At 36.5% G+C, this 25,251-nt stretch overlaps 2 protein-coding genes across 2 annotated transcripts; one reads left to right on the top strand and one right to left on the bottom strand.

Annotated features, from left to right (window-relative positions):
• Nucleotides 1–309: 309 nt before the first annotated feature.
• LOC306875207 (uncharacterized protein) lies at nucleotides 310–6,357 on the bottom strand. Its single transcript, XM_079425670.1, has 5 exons — nucleotides 6,245–6,357; nucleotides 3,241–3,558; nucleotides 2,666–2,989; nucleotides 2,317–2,430; nucleotides 310–2,222 (listed from the first exon to the last, which is right to left on the bottom strand). Exons 1-5 carry the CDS (start codon nucleotides 6,300–6,302, stop codon nucleotides 2,125–2,127), a joined length of 912 nt encoding a protein of 303 aa, XP_079281796.1. The 5' UTR covers nucleotides 6,303–6,357; the 3' UTR covers nucleotides 310–2,124.
• Nucleotides 6,358–10,502: 4,145 nt separating this feature from the next.
• Nucleotides 10,503–12,124, top strand: LOC306874938 (CD48 antigen-like). The gene is made up of 4 exons (XM_079425274.1): nucleotides 10,503–10,674; nucleotides 10,951–11,271; nucleotides 11,375–11,668; nucleotides 11,787–12,124. The coding sequence occupies exons 1-4, from the start codon at nucleotides 10,608–10,610 to the stop codon at nucleotides 11,939–11,941; spliced, it is 837 nt and encodes a 278-aa protein (XP_079281400.1). The 5' UTR covers nucleotides 10,503–10,607; the 3' UTR covers nucleotides 11,942–12,124.
• Nucleotides 12,125–25,251: the final 13,127 nt, after the last annotated feature.

Below are 25,251 nucleotides of genomic sequence, written 5' to 3' on the forward strand. Positions count from 1 at the left end.
AATGCAGAGCACGAATTCCGAGTATGGGTCACCATACTTGGCAGTATGTCACCTCAGTTCCCTTTTATAGATTGTGACATAACTCAAGAGTTTTAGTCTTTAAAGATAAAAATATATAGGCTTACATCTAAATGTAAATACAAATGAAAGATTTTAAATTCTAATGAGTTCTAATGAGCCAAACAAACTAGCTCTGTGTTGAACCACAATAAAACACACTTTGTTTTGAAGCAAAACATGCAAATACAGTACTTTAGTGCAGTGTGCATGACAAATCAAATAAAAACTGATAGTACAATATCTTTTTTCACACGGAATTCATCTATTTAATACATTTTGGAAATTAAATGATATCCACTGTCCTGAGAACTCATGGTAAGTTTGTCACAGTTAAAATAGTATATAAAGAAAGTTTAACAATGAATAAACGCCACCTAGTGGTTTTACCATAACCAGTTTCTTTCAGAAGCTTCACTCCAGAAGCATTCAACCTCTATTAGATCTGCTGAGAACATCTCAACCTTCAAGAATCGGCTAAAAACAGATCTCTTCCACAAGCACTTCACTAACCGTCCCAACATTTCTGGAATTCGGATTGTAAAAACAACAATAATTGTATATTAATGTATATTAATCCTAAAATAACACTTGCAAAGATTTCTAACATTTAAACATTTTCTTAAAATCCAGCACATTCTTATACAGTATATTCACATTGTGTTACGACCTCTAGGGGTTAGCAAAGACAGAAAAAGAAAACTGGAGTTCACACCAGAGAGATGCCAAATAAAATATTTTATTTTCCATGGGAATCTCTTCAGGGGCAGACAAGGCCAAAACAATAAAACAAACTTCTTTTTGATAAATAAGCTCAAGCGAAAATAAAGAGCTGATAAAATGTAGAAACTGTAACTTGAATGCAATGTAAGTCGCTTTGGATAAAAGCATCTCCTAAATGCATAAATGTAAAGAAAACAAAATACAGACCAACTTCCCTCAACCATAAAAAGTGAAAAATATACATAAAATGCCGTCTAGCCCCCAACATCCCTTAATTTGGCAAACGTGTATTAATAAGAATATTTACAGTTTCAGGACATACACAAAGCAGAATCAGAAACCATGTCATAGTCAAAACAGGCAATGTTCAGATAAAAGAGGAATATAAAATTTGATCTCAGAACAACAAACATTTAACAGATTTACTACACTCAGAATATCTCTCTATGGCATGACAATCCACAGGACAACAGTCAATAAGAATTCTAGCAAAACACGACGGCACGAAGACAACGAGGCTCAAAGGCAGAAGACGAGTGTTTGGGTAGGTCCTTATATCTGGGAAAGGTGCATAGAGGGACCAATCACCACCTCCAGCTGGGTAACAGAGGCCACACCCACCTGGAACACAAACATGTCTACACACCAGAGCAGAGAGCTCAAATATATACATTGATACATAGAATATATCAAGGTCATAATTGTTTTATCAAAAATAATTCATCTAATCTCAATAACTTATAAATCAAATGTATTACCATTCAACTAGAGTGCAAAAGTGACAGCCAGTTTTTCTGCAATAACTACCATAAAGTGCAGTAAACAAACCTATTGCACTATAAATCAGTTTGTTTATGATTTTGGTTCAGACAGGTTCACACTTTGATTTAAAGGGGAGAAACAAAGTAAAATACTGTTTAGTTGTAGTACTTACTATGCAACAAACAAGCTAACATTATAATTGCTAACATAAGGGGCTCATGGAAAAATACATCGGTTAATCATAATTTTTTTTCATGACTAATTTAGTAGTAATAACCATCTGCAGGGTTTGACATTAACTTTTTCGCTCACTAGGCTAGTGGCTTTCCAAAATTACTAGCCCCTCAGCATTTTCACTGGCCACAATTTTGTTGCTGGGAAATTACATTTTATATGACTAAAGCTACTGCATACTAAAATGTATTTAAATTGATCTCCAGGTCTGTTTTTTTTTTTTTTTGCCAATTTAAAGGGCATATTTCCCTAACCTTGTTAAATGAGTGCGCCATCTTTCATATCAAATTCTTATTTGTATTAATAACTTTCAGGGGGGGGAGGTTCCTCGATTTCTGTCTATGGCCATTAGGGACTTGTTATTGCTTCTTCAATTAGTAATAATGCTGCAGTATCTCCACTCTGATCCTGTTGGGGTCCTCTCCCATCATGAGGGATTTCTTTATCTGTACAACAACAACAAATCCCAGAAGTTAAAGAGAGACACATGATGATAATTTTGCAAATGAAGATTATCCAGTCTCTGTAGGTGATACTTGCCCGCTCTAGAGCCCTTGTGCCGATTGTAAATCACAGCAGTAGCAACAGCTGCCAACAGAAGAGCAGCAACACCAACAAATATCCCTGCTCTGACAGCTGAAGACCGACCTGAACCTGGAACAAAAGAGAGAGAGAGCCATTAGTGCGAGTAAATCTGTCAGACTGATCTATAACAAACAGTATGAGATATCAGCAGGTCCGAGGGAGTCAGTTTCATACAGTGACGTCAAAAGCACCAATGCTTTGGTACCAAGACATCAACATGCTAAAATAAAAGGATGTAACAATATTTATCTTTACCAACCCCTGTAAGAGTTGTTTTCTTTCCATATGGCTAAATGATACTCACCAGTGACAGAAACAATGAAGCCCATGCTGGTGATGCTGACGCTGTTTCTGCTGCTGTTGATCTTTAGTTTATAAAGTCCAGAGTCTGTGGTTCTGCTGTTTGTGATGGTCAGAGAACCAAATGGATCCAGCTTCAGTCTGTCTCTGAATCTCTCTTTACACTGAACATCTGTACAGACCTTACTCTGATCTTCAGTGATTTCAGCGATGAGTGTCTCATTAAAATACCACCTCATCACATCATTTAGGGTTTTTACTTCAGGAGTATCTAAAGTGACAGATTCTCCCTCCTTCACTGACTTTCTTTTGATTTCATCTCGTTCAGCTGCAGAAACACAATACGAGAAAAATCTACCAATTATTTTAGGCTTTCTTAAATGTCAAGTCTGTAAAGCAACATTTATCCACATTTACGTACACTATTTATTTATTTTACAGAAAATTATCTGCATTTTTTTAACCCAGTGAACTAAAAACAATGAGTATGAAATAATAGATCAATTTGCCTTTATAATAAATACACTAATGATGTGATTTAAACACATATAGCCTGCTTTTAAATATTAAATGACTCACCACGGACAGAAACATTGAAGGTCTTTTCACTCCTGCTACTGATGGTTACTTTATAAAGTCCAGAGTCTGTGGTTCTGGTGTTTGTGATGGTCAGAGATCCAGTCTGATGATCCAGCTGCAGTCTGTCTCTGAATCTCTCATCAGCATCTTCACACTGAACATCTGTACATCTACTACTATTTACAATAATCTGAGCAATACGAGAGTTATTAAAATACCATTTTATTCTGTCTCGTTGGGTCACTGTAACATCAGTGTGTAGAGTGACTGAATCTCCCTCCCTCACTGATATTCTCTCTGTGCCAACATCAGATGCACCTGGAGAAGAAATGAACTGTTAATTACCAAATCTCTGTTTAGATCAAAGCACAAAAACAATACAAGAGGAAGAACTGTGAAAATGTTCTTTTACAGATCTTAAAGATTTTGAGTAGAGAAATATGTCTGGATTCATATGGCTGTATGCATCCAGTGATGGAACTATGATGTCACTTTGTAGGCAAAAACCTGGAAGCGAGTTAGCATTTTAACACGTCCGGTTCCATCAGAGTCCATGGGTTTTTGGTTAAATCCCCTAAAATAAGGTCCGTGGTTCACACAGGCTCAAGATACTTCCACGTGTTACTTTATTCAACATAAAACACACCACACTCATGATTTTTTTTTAACTGTTACATTTCTTGATAAAGATGGTTGCTAACAAGTTGCTAAATGGGACTACAAGCGCTGTCGGAGACATTCAACATCAATCAAATCTTCAGAGGGAAGATGCTCGTTTTCTCGCTTAATTTCCTGCTGATGCAGAGACTCTGCTCTTGTACCATAAGGTAAACTCATATTACATTATTACATGTAAACACCACATTTACTGGCTTTACGTGATCACGGTGAAAGGGAAACATTATTGATGCATAGTGCTTAAAGCCACGTTAAAATTAAATGTTTACGGCCACATGAAGCTGTTAGAAAGCAGAAAGATTGAGGATTTTCAAGAAGCAAGGATAAAATAACATTGTGTACCCACCCTAACAAAATGAGAGCTAAAATGTGGTACTTTATTCACTAAAATAAGTTTAATCTCACCATATCCAAAAATTTGCTCAATCTGCTGTTATTTAATAGATTAAATGCACTAGAATTACATGGAGACACGTTTTTAATAAAAATATTCATATTAATCAAGGATTTATTGACATTTCAGGCATTCTTGAGACGTGGGACAAAACATGTCCAGCAATAGTAACTGCTATCAGGTTTAAAACATAAAAATATTTTAAATTGTAAATGTTATGTGGGTTAATAATAGAGTGTATTTAACACAATTATCCCCTTCAATTTAATTGTATCATTATTATGTGAAATCTATGACACTTATTGTCTTCTCACTACATCTAAAACAGTGCAACACTTAATATCTCATATCAAAGCAAGGCTGTTTTTTCAGTGACGCATGCATGTTTCATAAGGTTTCAAAGTTAAAAAGTAAAATGTAATAAAATCAGGGAATATCAGGGGCAGCTGTCACTCCACATTCCTCCTCTGCAGAGTACATCAGTGTCAGACAGACTCTGGTCAGTTCTATAGTTTTAGAATATTTTAAATCCTAATGTTAATATTTAGTGTCGACACCATCTTCCAATTTCTGAGGAAATTATTTGAAATATTTAGATCATTTTATTCTCCTGAAGCAGGTTCTATTAGCATCTAGCATCTACATGAACTCTATTTGTTTTGTGAAAGAAATACCAAATTTGTCAACACCGTCAGATGTCAGCAAGAGTTTGTGTTCCAATGATATATGAAAATACTTTAGTGTGACTCATAAAAGCTTCATAAACAATACCATGCTCACTGTTTGTTTTAACACAGTAATTGATTGATCCAGTGTATCTGATAGTCAAAAAGACTACAAATGCAGGTCAGATGTGTCATCTCCGTCGGTTGAATATTTTGATAATATTTCATTATGATATTTTATATTTGTTGAGGAATTGTTGGTCACATGTGAAAGTGTCCATCTGTCTAACATGAGAATGTGTTTTGAAATGTTAAAAACATCTTGAATGCTGTTAAAGATAGAATTTAAATTATATTACACACTCCAAGGTAAAAAAAGCACATTTTGTTAAAAAAGAGAAAAGATGGGAGGTTGTATCAAAGCATAGCTCAGTAGCTTACTACATATAAGATACATAAATGTAGTTTCATTTGTCGGGAGTACAAGGTTTTATTTTTTCAATTTTGAACCCTGTTTTATCCCACTTCTCAAGAATGACTGATTTAATGCACTTTATTTTGAAATGTACAGAAATGCATGCTGTGATTATTTCATTTATTCACTACTTACTATTAATGTTTAATTTCAGTTTTTCTGTAGTTTTGTATTTAGCCCTGTTTTATATAAAAAGTTTCATGTGGATTAAAATTCTTTTTTTTTTTTTATTAAAAATTAAAATTCAAGTTGTCGGGAGCGCGCTGGTGGTGACGCTGCAGGCGAGCGACCGTGGTGCTGTAGTTCTTTTATAGCTATAGTTACAGTAGCACTTCGCTATTATTTAGGTTTCAGAATTCATAAAAATTATATTATTTTGTGGAGATTATCTTGATGGACAAAGTGTGTAAGTGTCATGAACTATGGTTGAACACGGAGCTAGTTTTTTTGCAATAATCCAAAATCCCATGGAAATATCCCATTGGCTTTTTGTCGCGGAAGCGATCCGCCTACAAAGTGACGTCATAGCTCCAAACTTTACAGGAAACTAAACCCAAAACCTGCATTTTAGGCAATTTAGTAATCCCGGTCAGGATGTAGTCGGGGAATAAAGGAGACGGTATGGTCACCCAACAGTACAGCTATTTTAGAAATATTGTAAATTATGTTTTAAGTATAATTCAGCACGCGCTGGTGTGCGCCGGCTCTCCGACAGGGAACACGTGTCTAAAACTATTTAATCATTGTTTTTTTTTTAACAAGAAGATTAATTGTAACAAGTAGGTGTCTTACCGTGAACGAGAAACGCAAACACTACATAAACACAAACGTTAGCGTTATTTTTCAGCATGTCTTCTACGATGAATGAGACCCGGCCATGGATCCCTTTAACATGTATCCACGGAAGCGGAAGTCATCCGCAGGGAAAACTGTTTACTTCAAAATACAAGTCTTACAAAACAAAGCACCTCTTCCATCTATAACACTAGCACTTTCTGTTTATTTCTATTCTATCTACTCGTTTTCTATTTTATTTATAAAAAAGAAGAAAAAACACTTGATCATTTAACACTTGCACTCTTTACAATACTTGCTTTCCTTTTATTTAAACAATAGAGCTTCTAACACTAGTATTTTCTATTCTTTTTCAATTTTATGTACTTGTTTTCTTTTCATTTAAAAATGATCATCTAACACTAATGTTCTCTATTCTTTTTCTATTCTATTTACTTGTTGTTTTGCTACACGTACTGCGTTAGGCTAACTGAGAGTGAGATTTATCACAGCACTTTCATATTATTGCTCTTTTGTTGGTTTTGATTGCTTCTATTGTCCTCATTTGTAATCTGCTTTGGATAAAAGCGTCTGCTAAATGTCTAAATGTAAATGTAAGTCCTTAAGGTATTTCACACAAATACAAACTGAAATTGAAAAGTAACTATATAAAATATTGAAAATGCCAATATATAAGATTCAAATACATCCAAAAAGAAAAATATATATATATTATGACCAGAAATTTCTTTAGATAAAATTTTAGTTAGACTATTTGTAGTTTCGATGCTATCAGTCATCAGCTGTGAACCGGTGTGTCACCCCCTCTGGTGTACAGCAGCCGCAGCACGGGATCTCAGGAGAACGATCAAGCAGACTCAGAGAGACAGTGTACTACCATTACATTTTCAAGTTTATTAGGAAGATGGGTCATATTTATACCACAGATTCCTACAACAACATAGGCGATGCCCCGTACTCAAGTCAGTGGTGTAAGTTTGTCTTAAAAAGTGGTGGGGACAGAATTGACTTTGGCAAGAAGTGGTGGGGACACGTCCCACCTGTCCTACTCACAAATTACGCTTATGACTCAAGTACTCAAGATGTGTACGCGAGCATATGTGTGTGTGTGTGTTCTGAGGTGTGTGTGCTTAGTCCACTGATCTATTACATTATTATAATTTTTTATTTGTTTTTGTGCGGGTGTACCAAGGTCTAATTCTTGTTTTGTCTAAGTGTGCCCGTGATGAGCACATAACTAAAGGGCAGTCAAAAGCAAAGCCCAAGAAATAATAAAATATTAATAATTTCCATAAACATTACTGCATTCGCTTATTTAAATTAGTGAAATATATTTCACTAATTTATTGTCCCTGGTAGGGAAATTTGGAGTAGACTCAAAACCAACAGTCCAACATCACATCTAAAAATATAAAAAATACAATTATACATAATAAACATACACATCCATATACAGCATCACAAAAAAAAAAACTCCACTCAATGCTCCATATTCAGCAGCCTGATAGATACAGGCACAAACTAATTTTTGAATCTGTTCAATTTACAACGTAGAGTTCTAAACCTTCTCCCAGAAGTTAACAATTCATAGCTGGAATGTAAAACATGAGACGGATCATTTAAAATCCTATTGGTCTCTTTCAATGTAAATTGTTCAAAAAGAGACTGAATACTGGGATAGTATTTTTGTCCTGTCAGTTTCATAGCAGTTTGTACAGTATCTTTGTTTTAGATTTTACATTAAGGTTTCCATACACTTTCTAATACAGATTGATAAAAAAGCAAGATGATTTTACTGTCAACACCATAAAACCACAGTCTACGCAAGAAATATAATCTTTGTGAAAGTCGTTCACAAACCCAATGAACATGCATGTCTCATGCAAGAGATTTGTCAATATACACACCTAGATACTTGTAAGACTGAACTTGTGCAATTTCCAGATTGTGAACAAATACAGACATATGATCTCCAATACCCTTAGGATCAAAAATGGTCTCCTCAGTTTTCTTTGTGTTCACTTTTAGGAAATTAACATCACACCAATCAATAAATGACGTGATCTCTGAAAAATAAATAGAAGAAGAGTCTTGCTTTTTCAGTAAACTTAGAATAGCAGTGTCATCAGAATACTTAAGAATGCAATTCTGTGGGTGCCTGTTAGAGTACTCATTAGTGTACAGTGTAAAAAGAACTGGTGAGCTGACACAGCCCTGTGGAACACCAGTACAGTATTTCACTTGAGACAGACTATTGTTTACTTTGACTCTATCTGTTAAAAAAGGAATAATACCACTGTATAATTGCAGGATTCACATCTAACTGGTGATTACTAATGGTAAAACTAATGCTTTTAACTAATCTTTTTTACCTTATTATTAAAGCTTCACCATCATTTCAACTTGTGAAGAAAGAATCTCCCAATATAAAGTTAGCCTACCATAAAAAAGACTTACATTTTGTAATTTTGTTGAAAGTAGAATAAAAAAAATTAAAAAATTAAAATAACTTTCTTTAAAGGGCACCTATTATGCAAAATTCAGTTTTACATGTTGTTTGAACATAAATGTGTGTTGGCAGTGTGTGTACACAACCACCCTATAATGATAAAAATCCACCCACTACTTTTTTCTAATCCCCATAAATCATAAGCAGTGTCTCAGAACAAGCCGTTTGCAGAATCTGTGACGTCACATTTTACAGGCCCTGCCCATGACTGTTGACGGACACTGCCTTATTAGCAAAGACCCCGCCCTGAGTGAGCCGAGCACAATCTGCTATCTTCACGTTACGCTAGAGCATTTAAAAGCAGCATTCATGTAAGAAATTTCTTCTTATTAGAGCTACAAAATTATTTTAGCAGTGACTGATTTTCTGTTTTTATTTTATTGTTTGGGTCATATTATTAGCATAAACAGCAGTATAGGTACTGCTGCTGTCACGTAATACACAGATCTAATATAAACACGCAATTTCTTTCTCAGCTTTTTTACCTTCACAGGCATAACAAACTGTGTTTTTGTAACTTATGTGTTTTTAACATAAACTTGTGTATTTGACAGTTTAAGTGCAATAAGACATGAAAGAGAACCTAGTTTAGTACTCGCATGTCGTGTGACAGCCGCTCAGAAAACCGTATATCAGAAGTTTAAACTGATATGGCTTAAAACGCATTATTTCAGCTCGATAAACACACTCAAAACCAAACAGATGTTTTTTTGGCAGAGTCTCTTAGGTAGGAGCTGTAAAGACACAGGTCTATTCTGGAAAAGGGGGCGGGGAGCAGCAGCTCATTTGCATTGAAAGAGACATGCATGAAAACAGCGTGTTTCTGCTTCCACTCAAAATAGGCTTTCATTAATATAATAAATGATCTGTGGGGCATTTTGAGCTGAAACTTCACAGATATATTCTGGGGACACCTGCAATTTATACTACATCTTGTAAAAAGGGGCATAATAGATGCCCTTTAAGGATGGGATTAGAATATGACTTATTTTTTACATACAAATTGAGAGACATCATTCAAAAACGAAGGACCTGATTTACCTTGCACTGCTGGTTATACTCTGTATAATTGTGTATGTGACAAAATAAAATCTTGAATTTTGAATCTTGATGACTAAAAACTTTGTTTTGTGACTTGTGACTCTTCCTTGACAGTTTTCAAACATATTTTTGATGCATTGATTCAGTACTTTACTTCAAAAGCTGCTCTATGTAGAAGGGAAGTAAGACTGAGACTGCGAGGTTCATAACCGCAGGACAGGAACAAACTGTTCGCTTACAAGCTAAACTCACATCAAACCAATGGCCACTCGCACCTACAAACTACAGCAGATCACACCATGTTGGAGAAAACCAACCACAGCAGGTTTCAGTTTGACTCAGTTGTTAGTGATGCTAGTGTTGTGTACTTCAGTAAAGCTGTGAGTCAAAAGACTGTTTTAATGTTTTGTTTGTTTCGCCACAACACCTGAATTGAATTATTATAACTATTCAAATTGTCAAAAATCTGCCATGAAAATTTAGGAAGATTTACACAATATTTCACTCTGATCAACATAGTTTTCAAATATTGTCAATGTTAAATAAAAATTAAGAATGCTTTCCATCACTAAGAACAATTATATTTTCAAAATGAAGCAGTAGAACACCTATATAACTATAACACATGTTCTCTCTCTCTCTGTGTGTGTGTGTGTGTGTGTGTGTGTGTGTGTGTGTGTGTGTGTGTGTGTGTGTGAACTAGGTGGGTCAAACTCTGTTGGGGGAGGATTCGCACCAATAGTTCAGCTGCGTTTGCTTAAATCAGTTGCTTAAATTGTCTGCAGATGATCGTATTAGATCATACTTTTCATGGAACAACGGAAGAAAATGTTTCACATGTTTATTTTGTTCTGTTTGTGCTGGTGCTGTCTGAGTGGTAAGTTATAAATATCTAAATATATTTGTATAGCTTAATGATATAAGCTGTGGTCATTTTCATTTGCAGTTCTTCAAAAATATATCAAATCACTTGTTTTATTTGAGTATACCATTTCAGATTCAGTGTTTGTTTGTTTTACATTTCTTTAAGAAAGGAAATCCATTTTCTGCATGTTCTTCAGAACACATTGTACAACATATTACAACTGACTTTAGGCTTTGAAAGTCAAGAAGAGCCTTAATATGTGAAAAATCTGTTCCTTGCATTGCTCAGGTGTCTTTAGTGAGTCAGTGTCAGTGATGGAGGGCAATTCTATTACTCTACACCCTGATGTTACTATAATACGTGAAGATGACGATGTACTGTGGAAATTTGCATCTGAAAACTTGCTCATAGCTGAAATGAATAGAGCTGCTGGAATCTCCTCCACATATAATGATGTTCTTGATGGGAGATTCAGAGACAGACTGAAGCTGGATAATCAAACTGGATCTCTGACCATCACAAACACCAGAACTGAACACACTGGACTCTATCAACTACAGATAAATGGTGTAAAATTGTCATTAAAAACATTCAGTGTTACTGTCTTTGGTGAGCATTGATGTTATTTGTTACTAACTTACATTCTAAAATGATTGAACATATATGACAGACATTTTTATACATATTTCTCTTTATTCTCTCATGTTTTCAGCTCGTCTGCCTGTTCCTGTCATCAGTAGTAACTCTTCACAATGTTCATCATCATCATCATCATCATATTGTTCATTGCTGTGTTCAGTGGTGAATGTGAGTCATGTGACTCTCTCCTGGTACAAAGGAAACAGTTTATTGTCCAGCATCAGTGTGTCTGATCTCAGCATCAGTCTCTCTCTACCTCTGGAGGTGGAATATCAGGATAAAAACACCTACAGCTGTGTGCTCAACAATCCCATCAGCACCCAGACTCAACATCTGGACATCACTCAACTCTGTCAACCATGTTCAGGTACAGTTTCTGTTTCACAAAATTGGGATAATTTTTGTTACGTTGACAGTAGTTTTTAAGTTTCAAGTTCCTGACAGGGGAGAAACCACAGTTTTATATTACCATTGCATTTCCCCAGAAGTCCCTGTCCATTGTTGTGGTTCTACTGAAGCTGTGGTCCGATTGGTCGTCTCTTCTTTAGTGGGCGTGGCTACTGTGGCTGTTCTGGTTTATGACATCATATCCACAATAGGAGACAAGAAACAGATTCATAAACATTGTGACATAACTTAAGAGTTTTAGTCTGTAAAAAATAAAATGTATATATGCAAGGATTTAAATTTCAACACAGTTATCAATAAAATCAACAAGAGGCTTAATATAGGTGCAAATAGATTTATCAAGTTTATAAAAAATATTTTTGATTTTACATGAAAAAATAAGCTACACAGTTTAAATAAAGAAATGTAATGAAGCAAAAGTATATAAATTATTAAGAGCCACAGGCTTCCTCAGTTATAACAACTTTCATTTTTATTACTGATCCTTTTGCTGTGTCTGAAAGTGTTTGTGCAGGAAGGCACCTCACCAGAATGATTTCAGACATGATTCTGAAGCAGCGTAACATAATGATCTACAGCAATATAGAACGAGCTCTGGTGATAACTAAGCGAGTATTTAGTGCTGTCAAACGATTATAGCTGCATTATTTATCAAATTGGCTCTATAATATGCAGAAGCAGAAAACAGGAATAATGCAAGTATTTGCTTTATAGACCCTTTATTGACCAAACCTGAAAAAAATGGCACCATCTGGTAAAAAATTAGTAAAAAATTAAATTTTGAAGCCTTGCAACAGAATGAAAGCCTATTAACAAAAATTGCATAATTTTACAGTTAAACGACACTATGATTAAAAATAGCAGTTTTAATGGGCTCCAATGGGGACATTTTTGTCCAAAAGGCGCTGAGAGGATCTATTTTTTGTACCTAGTGTAAAATGGATTTATTAAAGGAAATGAGGGTGGAATATTAAAATTCCAATAAAAATACACACTTGAGCAAAATGTATGCAGTTAGCTAAATACATAAATAATAACAATTACAAAATCAAAATTACTAAAAGTTTAATTAAAATTCAAATGAAATATGAAGAGTTCCAATACAAAAACCTCCAAAAGCCATCTTGATAACGATACTGAGTGAATGCTCTCCACACATAGATATATTCATAAGGTACTTTCACTTCAAATGTCCTAAATCCCAGCCTCAACCCATTCAGAAGTACCTGTACTTACATAGAAACCTATACATAGTAGCCAGAAAGAAATGCTCATTTTAAAGAAAAATGTCAGACGTACTTAGAGGTTTTTGCATCTTCATATACAAATGACTCAAAACTAATTCAAAATATGAATATCAACTATACTAGTATAATATTTATACTGAAACAACACTGGTAAATGCTTAACTTAAAATATAATTTGCTTATATAATAATCATTTATAACATTCAATCAGTTTATTTAAAACAGCAGACTGTTACATTTTTTCACATTCTGTTATTAAAAGCAACAGTAAAAATGATATGCTTACAATGCAAACATGCAAATAAAGTGCAATCAGATTCATACAGTGGAAGTATTTTTCCAATTCATTTTCTCCACAAGAATTTCAAATTCTAATGAGTTCTAATGAACCAAACTATCAAGCTGTGCGCTGGATCAAAATAATACACACTTTGTTTTGGAGCAAAACAAGAGGAATTATTTTACACTTTGCACATTGTAGTATGCAAATACAGTACATTAATACAGTGTGCATCAAAACTGACAGCACAATGTGTGTAGGACAGATCTTCTTCACATGGAATTTGTCCATTTAATACATTTTGTAAATGAAATAATGAAGTAATGTTGAGAACTCATGATACACTTTATCTGTGTAAATACAGGGTTAAATGCTGAATTGAGTGTTTCCATCTCATTGTTACAAAGCATTTGGTTTATGACTTTATCAAGACAACTAAATGCTAAAAGTAGGTTATTGTTAAAATGAATACAAATAATGTATAAAGAAAGTTGAATAATGAATATGCGCCACCTAGTGGTTCCATCACTACAGGTTTCTTTCAGAAGCTTCACTCCAGAAACATTCAACCTCTATTTGATCTCAACCTTTACGAAACAGCTGAAAACACATCACTTCCACAAGCACTTCGCTAGCCCATAACCAGAAACCAAGGCTCTTGTCAAAAGAAGCATGCTAAATGATAAATATAAATATTAGGTTCATAAGCTGCAACTACCAGGTAATGTTCTGATCTAAATGTCCTAAATGATATGTGCTTCCAGTAACAGGTAGGTTATTATTTCCACAACATGAAAAAAAGTGCTTTATGATTAATAAGTAAAGTATAGGTTACAGATCAACAGCTAAAGCTGAAGTGTGGAAATAACGCTGCAGATACATGGAGCACTTGGGATCCTCTCAGATCATGTGACATTGTCCATCTGTAAGGAAAGCAGAAATAAATGAACAGCTGTTACAGTTGCAGGAACTCAAGAAGTCAGCAGATGTGTCATCAGCCAGTGATTAAGAGTCAATCTGAAATTTCTATCACCCATCTGAATGATTTTGATGTAAACTCCATTCAGTCAGTGAAAAGACTAGCGGATGAATACAAATGTTTGTTCCTATTGTTTTTAAGAGCAGAAATATTATTATATTTTCTGATTTTTTTTTTTGATATCTGAATAAATGACATGAATCAAGCCACATCACATATAAACAAACACACATCTGCAGTGAAATCAAGCACAGCTGAGAATCTCATAATACTAGTAAAACTGCAGTGTTTTACCTCATCCGTGGACTTTTGACAGATGCCTGAGCTTATTTTTCCATCTTGTCTCCTTTTAAAAATAATCACAAAAAGACATTTAAACACTAATTTTGCATAATAAAGACAATACTTTCCTCTCACTGTAATAGCTGTTTGTAATACTTGCCCTTTGTAAAGCACCTTCATCAAATCACAACAGTCGATGCGGCCACGGAAAACAGTCAGGAGTATTCCTGAAGGTGGACCTGAATCTGGAGCACAAGAGCCCTTCGGTTGCACTGCGCCCCCTAGAGGACCGTAAAGGATTACTGTATTTAAGGATTACTATGAATTCCAGGACAAAATGCTTTGTGCTCCTCCATGTCAGAGATATCTGACACTTGGGGATTCGCACAACTTATGCATGATATATTTGGGAGGAGGACATGCATGTTCAGCCCTTGAGGGGGCTAGGCAGGGTAGGTGATTTGGTTCAAAAACATTTTTTGTTATGCTGGTTGAAAGTCTCTTCACATCCCAATAGCAATCACTCAGTTAAGTGGTCTAAATGTATTTATATTGTCTGTGCACTGTAAAAAAAGTTGAGCCAACTAAAAATTTTAAGGCAACCAGCTTCAGCAGATTTTTGAGTTACTGCAGACCGAGCGAGAATGGAAGGCGTTATTATTGTAATATTATGCACTTTGTACTGTAATGTTTTCTCACCGGTGAATGAGACACAAGGTAATCTGACAACGTTGCATTCAACCCTCCACAAACGCCGTCTCTCATTGTTCATGTGTTTTGGAGGAGGCGTGGCTTTGGAGAGTGATTTGCAGGGAGGGTGAAGTGAAGTGAAGTGACATACTGCCAAGTATGGTGACCCATACTCGGAATTCGTGCTCTGCATTTAACCCATCCAACGTGCACACACACAGCAGTGAACACACACACACACACACAGCAGTGAACACACACACACCGTGAACACACACCCGGAGCAGTGGGCAGCCATTTATGCTGCGGCGCCAGGGGAGCAGTTGGGGGTTCGGTGCTTTGCTCAAGGGCACCTCAGTCGTGGTATTGAGGGTGCAGAGAGCGCTGGACATTCACTCCCCCCACCTACAATCCCTGCCGGCCCGAGACTCGAATGGGATCTTATGCTGTCATGCTATCGGTGGGATCTTATGCTGTCAAAGCTAGCTTGATATGTCCAGCCTCTCTGAAATTACCTACCCTATAGCTTTAAGAAGCTCAGTTCGCATTCGCATTCTCAAAGGAAAAGGTGCAAAAGCTGGTTCCCCCCGGCTCGGAACCTGCTAAAGCTAAGGCTCAGTGGAAAGTGCAGTCGTGGCAGTCTCAGGTTGAGTTGGCTGAGGAGATTAAAAAGGCGTTAGACCTTCAGTCTAACTCTTCACTCTTCAGTCACCAACTCAATTGAGCTGCTAGATCAACTGAGCCTTCTCATTGTGGTATTTGGATATGCACTTCAGACACCGGTCAAAAAGTCAATAAAAGCATTAAAACAATAAAAACAAAACAAAAACTACAGACAGTTAAAAAATGATGTGTTCTCAAATTCTAATGACTAAATGATACTCACTAGAGACAGTGACACTGAATCTCCTAATGATGCTGAATCTGCTGCTGTTGATCTGAATGTCACTGGTATAATAAATACAATGATGTGATTTAAACATAAATAACCTGCTTTTAAACATAATGACTCACCATGAACAGTAACACTGAAGATCTTTTCACTGTCACTGCCGTTGATGATCATTAGTCTATATTCCCCAGAGTCTGTGGTTGTGGTGTTCATGATGGTCAAAGATCCAGTCTGATTGTCCAGCTTCAGTCTGTCTCTGAATCTCTCAGTACCTTCATCACACTGAACATCTGTACAGATATTACTGAGATCTCCATTGATGTAAGCGATGCGAATGCTATTAAAATACCAATGAACCTTCTCTTGTTGGTTTATTTTAACATCAGTGTGTAGAGTGACTGCATCTCCCTCCATCACTGACACCGAGACTTTATCTGAACCAGCACCACACACACCTAGAAAAGAAATTAACAGATAATTATAAATGTCTGGGGAAAATATACAAAAAAACAGGAAAGTGCTGTAAAAATGTTTCTCTACAGATCAAACAATCAGTATAAAAACATCACAAATTCACTCAACAGACAAACATAGTTACAATGTTATATGTTATAATGGAGGTTATATGGTGTTTGTTGAACCAAGAAGTGATCATTGCATAGCCTTTCATACACCTCTGAAGACTATAAATGTGTTAAATTAGCACATTAAAATTCAGACAGCAAAAAAAACAAAAAAAAATCAAATAACTGCAAGGCAAAGCTGGGAGACCAGCCGTAACAACAAGCTTAGCTCTTGATCTTTTGTTCTTGGTCTCAAGACATCTTAAAACCATCATAATGCTCTGCATCTGGATCTAATTATTTCAACCAGTTTTGTGGTTTTCACCATTCCCCTTTTGCCCCTGTGCCAGTCTCAGTCGTCCTGAGACTGTTAAATCAGAACCTTGTTAAATCATGTATTTTACGAGCTGCGCAATTCGCATGAATTTGTACGAATGACCTACATCTAGCCCCGCCCCTAAACCTACCCGTCAGTGAGTGACGTCGTATGAATTCAAACGAATTAGCCACCTTGTAATAAAGGTACAAACTGGTTGTGAGATAGCGTTGGTAAATTAAGTCAAAGACACTCAAGTTTGGTTAAACTGATTTGCCTTTACAACAACAGCCTGACATTAATTTAGTATTAAAATATTACTTAAGATATACCACCAAATGTGTGCCATTTGCTCGTTGTAACTGTTCCAAATGAAGCTCAGGCGCTGACCAGTGTTGCCAACTCATTTTCAGAGAAAGTTGCTAAATGAAGGTCAATTTGTTACTAAAAGTTGCTAAATGACGTTGCGATGACATCATTGCGTAATCACGGTGCAAAATTGTGTCACAACATCAAATCTCAGCTATATATATATTATATTTGTTCATTTAGATTTGTTTGTAAAATAATATGCATAATATAATATTAAAATATAAATAACTATTTTAAAATTTATTGAATTGATTTTTAAATGATTACAAGTTTTTTTTTTTATAATTTTTTTTTATAGCTAGTAAACTAGTAATAACACATTCTCAACAATTATTAGTAGTAGTTAGTTATATTAGTAGTTAGTGCTACACTAGGTGCTAGGTGCTTTGGAAGAAAATGTTGCAAGGGTAGTCTGAAAAATTGCTAAATTTTTCAACAAAATTGCTAAGTCGGCAACACTGGAGAACACGTGGGTGAGGGTGTTCACTGGCAGATATTTGTTAGACTAGTCATCCTTGATGAATTACCGGTGCGTTACTCATAGCTCAGTTTATTTTCTTTCCCCTTCATGTGCTCTCTCTTCTTTCCAAAATGTCATCCTCTTGTAACCACAATTTTCTTTTATGTTCCCACTGCCAGAACTTTTCTTAATGTCTTGCGGCCTCACAGACAACCAGAGTTTTTGTCACCAAATTAAGAGACTTACTCATTGTTGCTGCGACTTATTATTATTTTTTTTTATTAAATAAGGCGGACATTACATAACTTTTTCTCTGTTCTCTCGATATCATTTCATGTGTGAATACAGTTGAAATCACAACACTGCCGTTATCTTTAACTTGTGTATGGTGATTTTGTCAGATGAGGCCTTGTTCATAAATCTGGATTTTAGCAGAGAGGAAGTGACTGGATATAGTATTAATGGATCACGTTGTGTGACAACAGAAACACAAAAAATACATCAATGCGAACAGTTTTACTGGGAGTTTGGCTGTGTTAAAATAGGAAAGGGAAAGAGAAGTGGTGTGTGGCCAAGTATGGTGACCCATACTCAGAATTTGTGCTCTGCATTTAACCCAAGTGCACACACAGTAGGGAACATACACCCGGAGCAGTGGGCAGCCAATGCTGTGGCACCCGGGGAGCAGTTGGGGGTTCGGTGCCTTGCTCAAGGGTCTCACCTCAGTCGTGGTATTGAAGGTGGAGAGAGTGTTGGTTATTCACTCCCCCCACCTACAATCCCTGCCGGACCTGAGACTCGAACCCACAACCTTCAGGCCCCGTGTATAGACTGCCCCGTGTATAGACTGCTAATTAGCCCATGCCGTCATATATCGACATTCAGCGACTTTTCAAGCAGACTTTGGCTAATTTTCATTGACGGCATCTGGCAACACTGCAGACAACCTTATGATTTTACATCAATTCTCTTGCAGCCAACTGCTTCTATCACAGGTAAGAACACATTAACACTGCAGTGACACCTAGTGGTCTCTTCCAGCAACTCCATTACAATAGCTTTTATTTCAAGATACCGAAGTAACGAAGTACCGAAGAAACCGAGTTTACAAACCGCATGAGAGGTAAATGGCGAACACGGTATGGAGGATGATCATATATAACTTTCAATTGTATTATTAAATGTTGATTTTAGTTGGTTTAATTACTAACAACCAGCTAATTTTAGGCATGAGAATGGTTAACATTCATGCCATGCTGAACCACAATCAAGTGGAAATATAACTGCAACCTTTTCTAACCGTTCGGTTCGCCTGAAAACCCCAAGCAGTTTTTTGTTTTTTCATTTTAATGGAAAACCAAACATCAAGTTTATTATTTTTTATGATGTAATTTTTTTTTAAACCGTTAGATAAATTATAAACCAAACAAAAATGAGAAAACTGTGGTTTAGCTTTATTTTTTAGGGGGATAAAAAATTGTTAGCCTAAACCTTTAGTATTTGGGTCCATTTTGACCCAAAAGTGAACTGTGGTTTTACTCATGAAATTATATTATGTATGCCCCCCGCCCCCCCCCCCCCCCCCATTAGTTACGTAAATTGCATTAGTCTCTTTCCAACACTAACACACACATTGTTTATAAACTTAATTTGCGCATGTACGTAATTCTGAAATTTAAGTAAAATAACAAACTATTAATGTCTTAATGTGTTCAAAGGTTCATAGACCGAATACTCTAAATTTGAAAAAAAAAAGAAGAAAGTTTATAATTTGCAGCTATTCACCTTATTTTTCCCTGTAAAAGTGGGCGCAGCCATTTGTAAATTGTATGGGTCTGGCTTCCAGTCTCATCGGCGTCCAGCTATTTTTAGCTGTACAAAAGGGCTCGCTTTGTTGCTTGATATTGCAAATTGGTGTGTCTTTCCATATTATTTTAATATATTATTTTAATCATGAACACACTGGTTTGTAATGCAAACAGTTTCACCATTTACTGCACGTTGTTATTCTTCTCGTCATTTCCCTATAGTGGCTAATTAACTGGAAGTCTCACCCATAGGCTTACTTCCACACTGAACAATAAGTTGGATAGCTTCATGTGCAGGATACTTTGTTTAATGACGAAATGTCAATGTTAGAGTAAATTTTCATGCATTTTTAGCCATATAAATGTCCTGAGGATAGAAACTGCACCCATTTGCTGGATTGACTCAGTGTATTTCCTTTATTTTAAAGGGTTAGTTCACCCCAAAAAAATGAAAATTCTGTCATTAATCACTCACCCTCATGTCGTTCCGAACCCGTAAGACCTTTGTTCATCTTCTGAACACAAATTAAGATGTTTTGATGAAATCGGAGCCTGACCCTCCATAGACGGCAACACAACTGAAATGTTCCCAGACCCAGAAACGTAGTAAATATATCGGTTAAACAGTCCATGTGACATCAGTGGCTCAACTTCAGTTTTGCGATGCAAGGAGAATACTTTTTTTGTGCAAAGAATACAAAAATAACATTATTTACTCAACCAGTCTTCTCCTCTGAGATCATAAATTGCAACATGCCCCTGTCTATCACTGACAACAAGCACTTCATTCACTTACTCTCCATTATGGACACAAAATATTCTGCAGTGACCTGCAGAACCATCACCTCGAGACTTGACACTATGGTGTCTGAGAGACAATCAAAACTAAAAAGTGAAATGGCCACAGTTGAAAATCTGTCTGTCGCTGTGGACATTTGGCCAGACTACTGAGAGGCTACCTTGGCATCACCGCTCACTGGATGAACACTGCAGCAGAAGCTATAATGTTGAAATCTCATCTACTAGCTTGCAACCGCTTCAAGGGGTCACATACAGGAGAGAGAATTTGTGAAGAGTTTGAACAAATATGTAATCAGTATAAAATCAAACAAAAGCTGGCAGCTGAAGCAGATGAGGATGATGATGACTGCCTTGATGAAGCAGAACTTTGTAATGCCCTTCCAGTGGATGAGGAAGAAAGGCTGAATGTGACATTGACCTCCAAAAGTCAGCGTAGACTACAGTGCTTTGCACACACACTACAATTGGTTGTTGGTGATGGTCTTAAAGAGACCAGGGCTGTCAGTCCGGCTTTGGCCAAAGTGTTTTGGGGAATGAACAAGGAGACAATGTCTTTACTGTTCCAAATAGCGCACCTGTCGAGCGTGTGTTCAGTCATGGAGGGATTATTATGTGGCCCATGCTCCATCCATCTAACCTGAGATATAGTATGTACTTAACCCTGGATGCATGTTTGTCGAAACATACGCCTTCACTTAATTTACTTGAGAAAATAATTTCAAGAGTAAGTCAGAATAAATCAAATGTAACAATTTATTATCAGTCAGGTAAATATGCATTATGTCAATTACATAGCAAATTCAAAGATCTTAAATCAATACAAGACATCAAATTCTCAAAGATGAATCTAAGAGTAAGATGCATACCTAACATTTAGAGAAATACATACGGGCTCAATCTAGTTACAGAAGGCCCTGATCTTCTTGCAAGGTTTCCTTAAAGCTATGGTCTACGATTTTAAAGATTGTTCATTATTAATAACCTTGTTTAGATGCTGGTTATGGTTCTACAGTACAATCCTAATAATATGAAGAGAAAAAAGAATGAAAAAAATCCATTCACTCTATTGGGTGTACACCCGCAGAGAAATTGACCAATGTAAGCTGTCCGGCCGGACAGCTTACATTGGTTAACTGCTCTCATCCAATCCCCTGCTCCACTCGCGTCTCCACCCACCGCACCCCACCCCGCCCCCTCCTGCGACATGAAATTTTGCGCGAAAGTAGTAGGCAGCATCAACTCAGCAATGGAGAAAAAACAACAAACAGACAGCAGCAAGCGGCCCCTGCTCGCCCCAACAGTCAAGGTTAGAAGAAAGAGAAAGTCAATTGAGGAAAGAGCAGAGATAAAAAAAAATGTGAAGAACGCCGGACTCAAAGCCGAATCAATATAGTGTCCACCATTGCCCGTTGGAGGAAGCTTCAGAGAAACCTTGGACTTAAAACCGACGCTGACATGGCTGACTTTTTGTTGAGCAGGTAAGCATTTATTTATACTTTTATGGTGTGGTGTATTACATAAATAGTTTTTTATCAATCTGACAACATGATCATGCTACCGGTCGGCATTGGAATGTTAGCCGACATCGCACATGGTACATCTCTGTTCCATGTTTACTCCTGCTTGACTGAGTGACGTTGTTCAGGTCGTTTCCCGGTGCGAGGGATCAGGTAGCACAGAGGGGAGGGGTGTGCGTGTGGAGGGGCGGGATGAGTTTTTTTAAAATTCTGGCTTTCTCGACTGATTTTCAACATCGTAGACTACAGCTTTAAGTACTCTGACCAAGATGAACATCCCCCAAAATGGAGACAGGAACTAACCATTGGAATTTGCATTGATCAAGTAGAGTTATCACCTTTTGGGACAGAAGGTAATTTACATGGAAGGTACTGGCAATAACTGACCTGCCCTCTACAGTGTGCAAAATATCGCTAAACTCATAAGATCTGTATTACCTTTTAGTTTACTTCTTGTAAGAATGAGACCATTGTACCAGACACACAGAGACAATGTAAATGTTACCAAACATGACTGTAAATATCACTTGCATTCACGAAGAACATTATATTCTACTATCAACCATTCTGAGTGAGTTGAGTGAGTGAAGGATGGGTGAGGGGAAGGAAGGGGATGAAAAGAAACTGATGCATATGTGAGAGAGGCATCTTCCCGCATTTTCTCTCAGTGGGATGTGGAGACAGATGTCTGTATGTTAATGCACTGTGTGTGTGTGTGTGTGTGTGTGTGTTGTCCATCTCAGAAGTTCAAAGTGTCTGAGGTTCTGTAATTCTTACATGTATATGAGGTCATCTTTTCTGAGCAACAATAGATATGTATCAAATAAATGAACCTCTATTTATTTTAGTACTGCGACTTGACTTGACTTGAAACTTATCAGGACTCGACCTGACTTGCTTAGGGTGAACCCTTGACTTGACTTTCTTGATTTGTCTGAACTGTGACTTGAGACTTGACTCGAGGCTTGGTGGTTGACTTGAGACTTGCTTGGACTTGACCATGTGTGACTTGTCCCCAGCTCTGGTAATTATAACCAAATTCATTAAATAATGACATTCATGGTTATTTTATAGTTGACGTATAATTAATTTAAAAAAAAAACAGAAATGAGACCGCAGTCAGGAATTCAAGTCTGAGATGGAAGAAAGGAAAGAGAGAATAGAAAGGAAGTCGATGCATGAAGTTGGAGTGAAGTGCAATCTGTGGAGTGAAGAAAGGATGAGAGGAAAAAAATATATAGGTAGAATATAAAGCTTTAAAATATGTTTAGAGAGCATAGACAGAAAAACATTTATGTTCACCATTTAAAATGTTCCTCTTATTAATTTATTTTTAGCCTATTCGTTGTTGCTGGTCACATCTTTAACATATTGTAGAATTCATTTTTTTGATCAATATTCTGATAAAGATTTCATCAAATTTAATGTCAACACAACATGTTCTTTCAGTTATTTGTAATTTAACACATGATTTATTTTACTCATAACCTGTAGGTTATATATTTTTTTGGGTTTGTTAAATGTGTTTGTCTTAATATGTGTTAATAAATCATGAGAAATAAACAAATACATGTCCTACCGTGCCAAAGAAATGCAGAAACTGCAAACAAACCAATGAAAATCATTTTTGTCCCCATGTTTCCTCTCAAACGTGCTTCAGCAGCTACTTTGTATGAATGGAGCAGCATTGCTGCACTACAGAGTTGTGACGTATCTGGAGGTGTGTGTGGCTGTCACACACCACGTGGTCTCAGCCTCGGATGTCACGCCCACGGAAAGTTGGCTGAAATTCTGATGCATGACACATGAAAGTGGAAACACTCGGTGGCGGCTAGTGGGTTTTAAAATAGAGGAGGCACGCTAATTGTATTGGTCTGGGATCCCTGCCAATTACTATTATTATTATTTGCTTAACCACTTTTAGTCAGAAAATGTAAAGAAAATGACACACATACAGCAAGATAATATAATTTCACTTGAAGAAAACATCCCTCCCTTCTTAAAAATCTGTGTTAAAAGAGAGCTGCCTGTTGTGCCATCCAACTGCTGTAGTCTATCCAGCTTAGGCATGTTCTCCCTTAATGTTTAATTTGTATATATACTGTTTGAATGACAGCTTGGTAAATCTGTTGGCGATTCAATATAGCTACTCATCAAAAGCAGTGTTGGAGGTAACGCATTACAAGTAACGCGAGTTACGTAATAATATTACTTTTTTCAAGTAACTAGTAAAGAAACTCATTACTTTTTAATTTACAAGGAAATATCTGAGTTAGTTTTTCAGAAAAGTAACGCCAGTTACTTTTTCCTCATTTATTGACTGACAGTGCACTGTGAACACGCTGTTACTGTAGTTCTAGACTAAATGTGAACGTGCATTAATTCAACCCACTCGCAAAAAACAGATTTAGTATTCATCAAAATGAATTAAAACAGTGAAATGCAAACTCAGAATATGACGCAAACCTGCAATAATTAAATATGTTAAACAACACAAATGTATCTAATCCCATTTTATTAACCAATGTCTTTACTGCTGACCTTTGTTGATCCAATTCAACCATATTAATAAGCAAAAATGACTTTAGATAAACTAACAATTGTGCTTCATTTTTTTTTATTGCTGAACCTTCTTCTCCTGCTTTCTTCTTTACATACGTGAATTTACTTTTCCTTCAGCCTGAGGTTTATTCATTACACTTGTTGGTGTGAAAGGGCTTTTACATTTGCTATGATTAGAACTTCTTGCATTAAAAACAATCAAGCCCTGCACATATTTAAAAAGTAACGCAAAAGTAACGTAACGCATTACTTTACATAAACAGTAGCTAAGTAACGTAATTAGTTACTTTTTTAGGGAGTAACGCAATAATGTAATGCATTACTTTTAAAAGTAACTTTCCCCAACACTGATCATAAGTACTTGTTACGGGCGCGTTCGACTTGAAGCGGCACAATGCAGAATGACATCAAAGTACCGCGAGAGCTATAAGAGAGCAGACAGATCCTTAAGCTTTCGAATCGCTCTCGCGATACTTTGATGTCATACACTGATCATTCTGCGCAGCGCCGCTTCAAGTCGAACGGGCCTATCATCAACGCAGCGGGAGACGTTCAAACTAATAGCATGTAATTTACGTCTCTATGATGATTGGTTGATATACCAGAAGGGAGGCTAGCCTCCCTTGCAAGGTTTCTTTTCTCAACACTCCTCAGCGCTGAAAGTGAACACTCGATAGTGATTGGCTAATTTATTTAATTTTTTTAACCAACAGGAGCATGGGCTCAGCACTCCTTCTCTATCACACTACCAGCGACTTTGTTGCTGCCTTTCG

Source organism: Barbus barbus (genome assembly GCF_936440315.1).
Source record: "Barbus barbus genome assembly, chromosome: 9".
Lineage (NCBI taxonomy): Eukaryota > Metazoa > Chordata > Actinopteri > Cypriniformes > Cyprinidae > Barbus > Barbus barbus.

Excerpts from the sequence above, each read along its gene's own strand:
- LOC306874938 (XM_079425274.1), top strand. The coding sequence starts at position 10,608 with ATGGAACAACGGAAGAAAATGTTTCACATGTTTATTTTGTTCTGTTTG. Across the intron at positions 10,675-10,950 it reads GTGCTGGTGCTGTCTGAGTG|GTGTCTTTAGTGAGTCAGTG; the intron begins GTAAGTTATAAA and ends TGCATTGCTCAG. Across the intron at positions 11,272-11,374 it reads ATTCAGTGTTACTGTCTTTG|CTCGTCTGCCTGTTCCTGTC; the intron begins GTGAGCATTGAT and ends TCATGTTTTCAG.
- LOC306875207 (XM_079425670.1), bottom strand. The coding sequence starts at position 6,302 with ATGCTGAAAAATAACGCTAACGTTTGTGTTTATGTAGTGTTTGCGTTT. Across the intron at positions 2,990-3,240 it reads CTTCAATGTTTCTGTCCGTG|CTGAACGAGATGAAATCAAA; the intron begins GTGAGTCATTTA and ends GTGTTTCTGCAG. Across the intron at positions 2,431-2,665 it reads CTTCATTGTTTCTGTCACTG|GTTCAGGTCGGTCTTCAGCT; the intron begins GTGAGTATCATT and ends CTTTTGTTCCAG.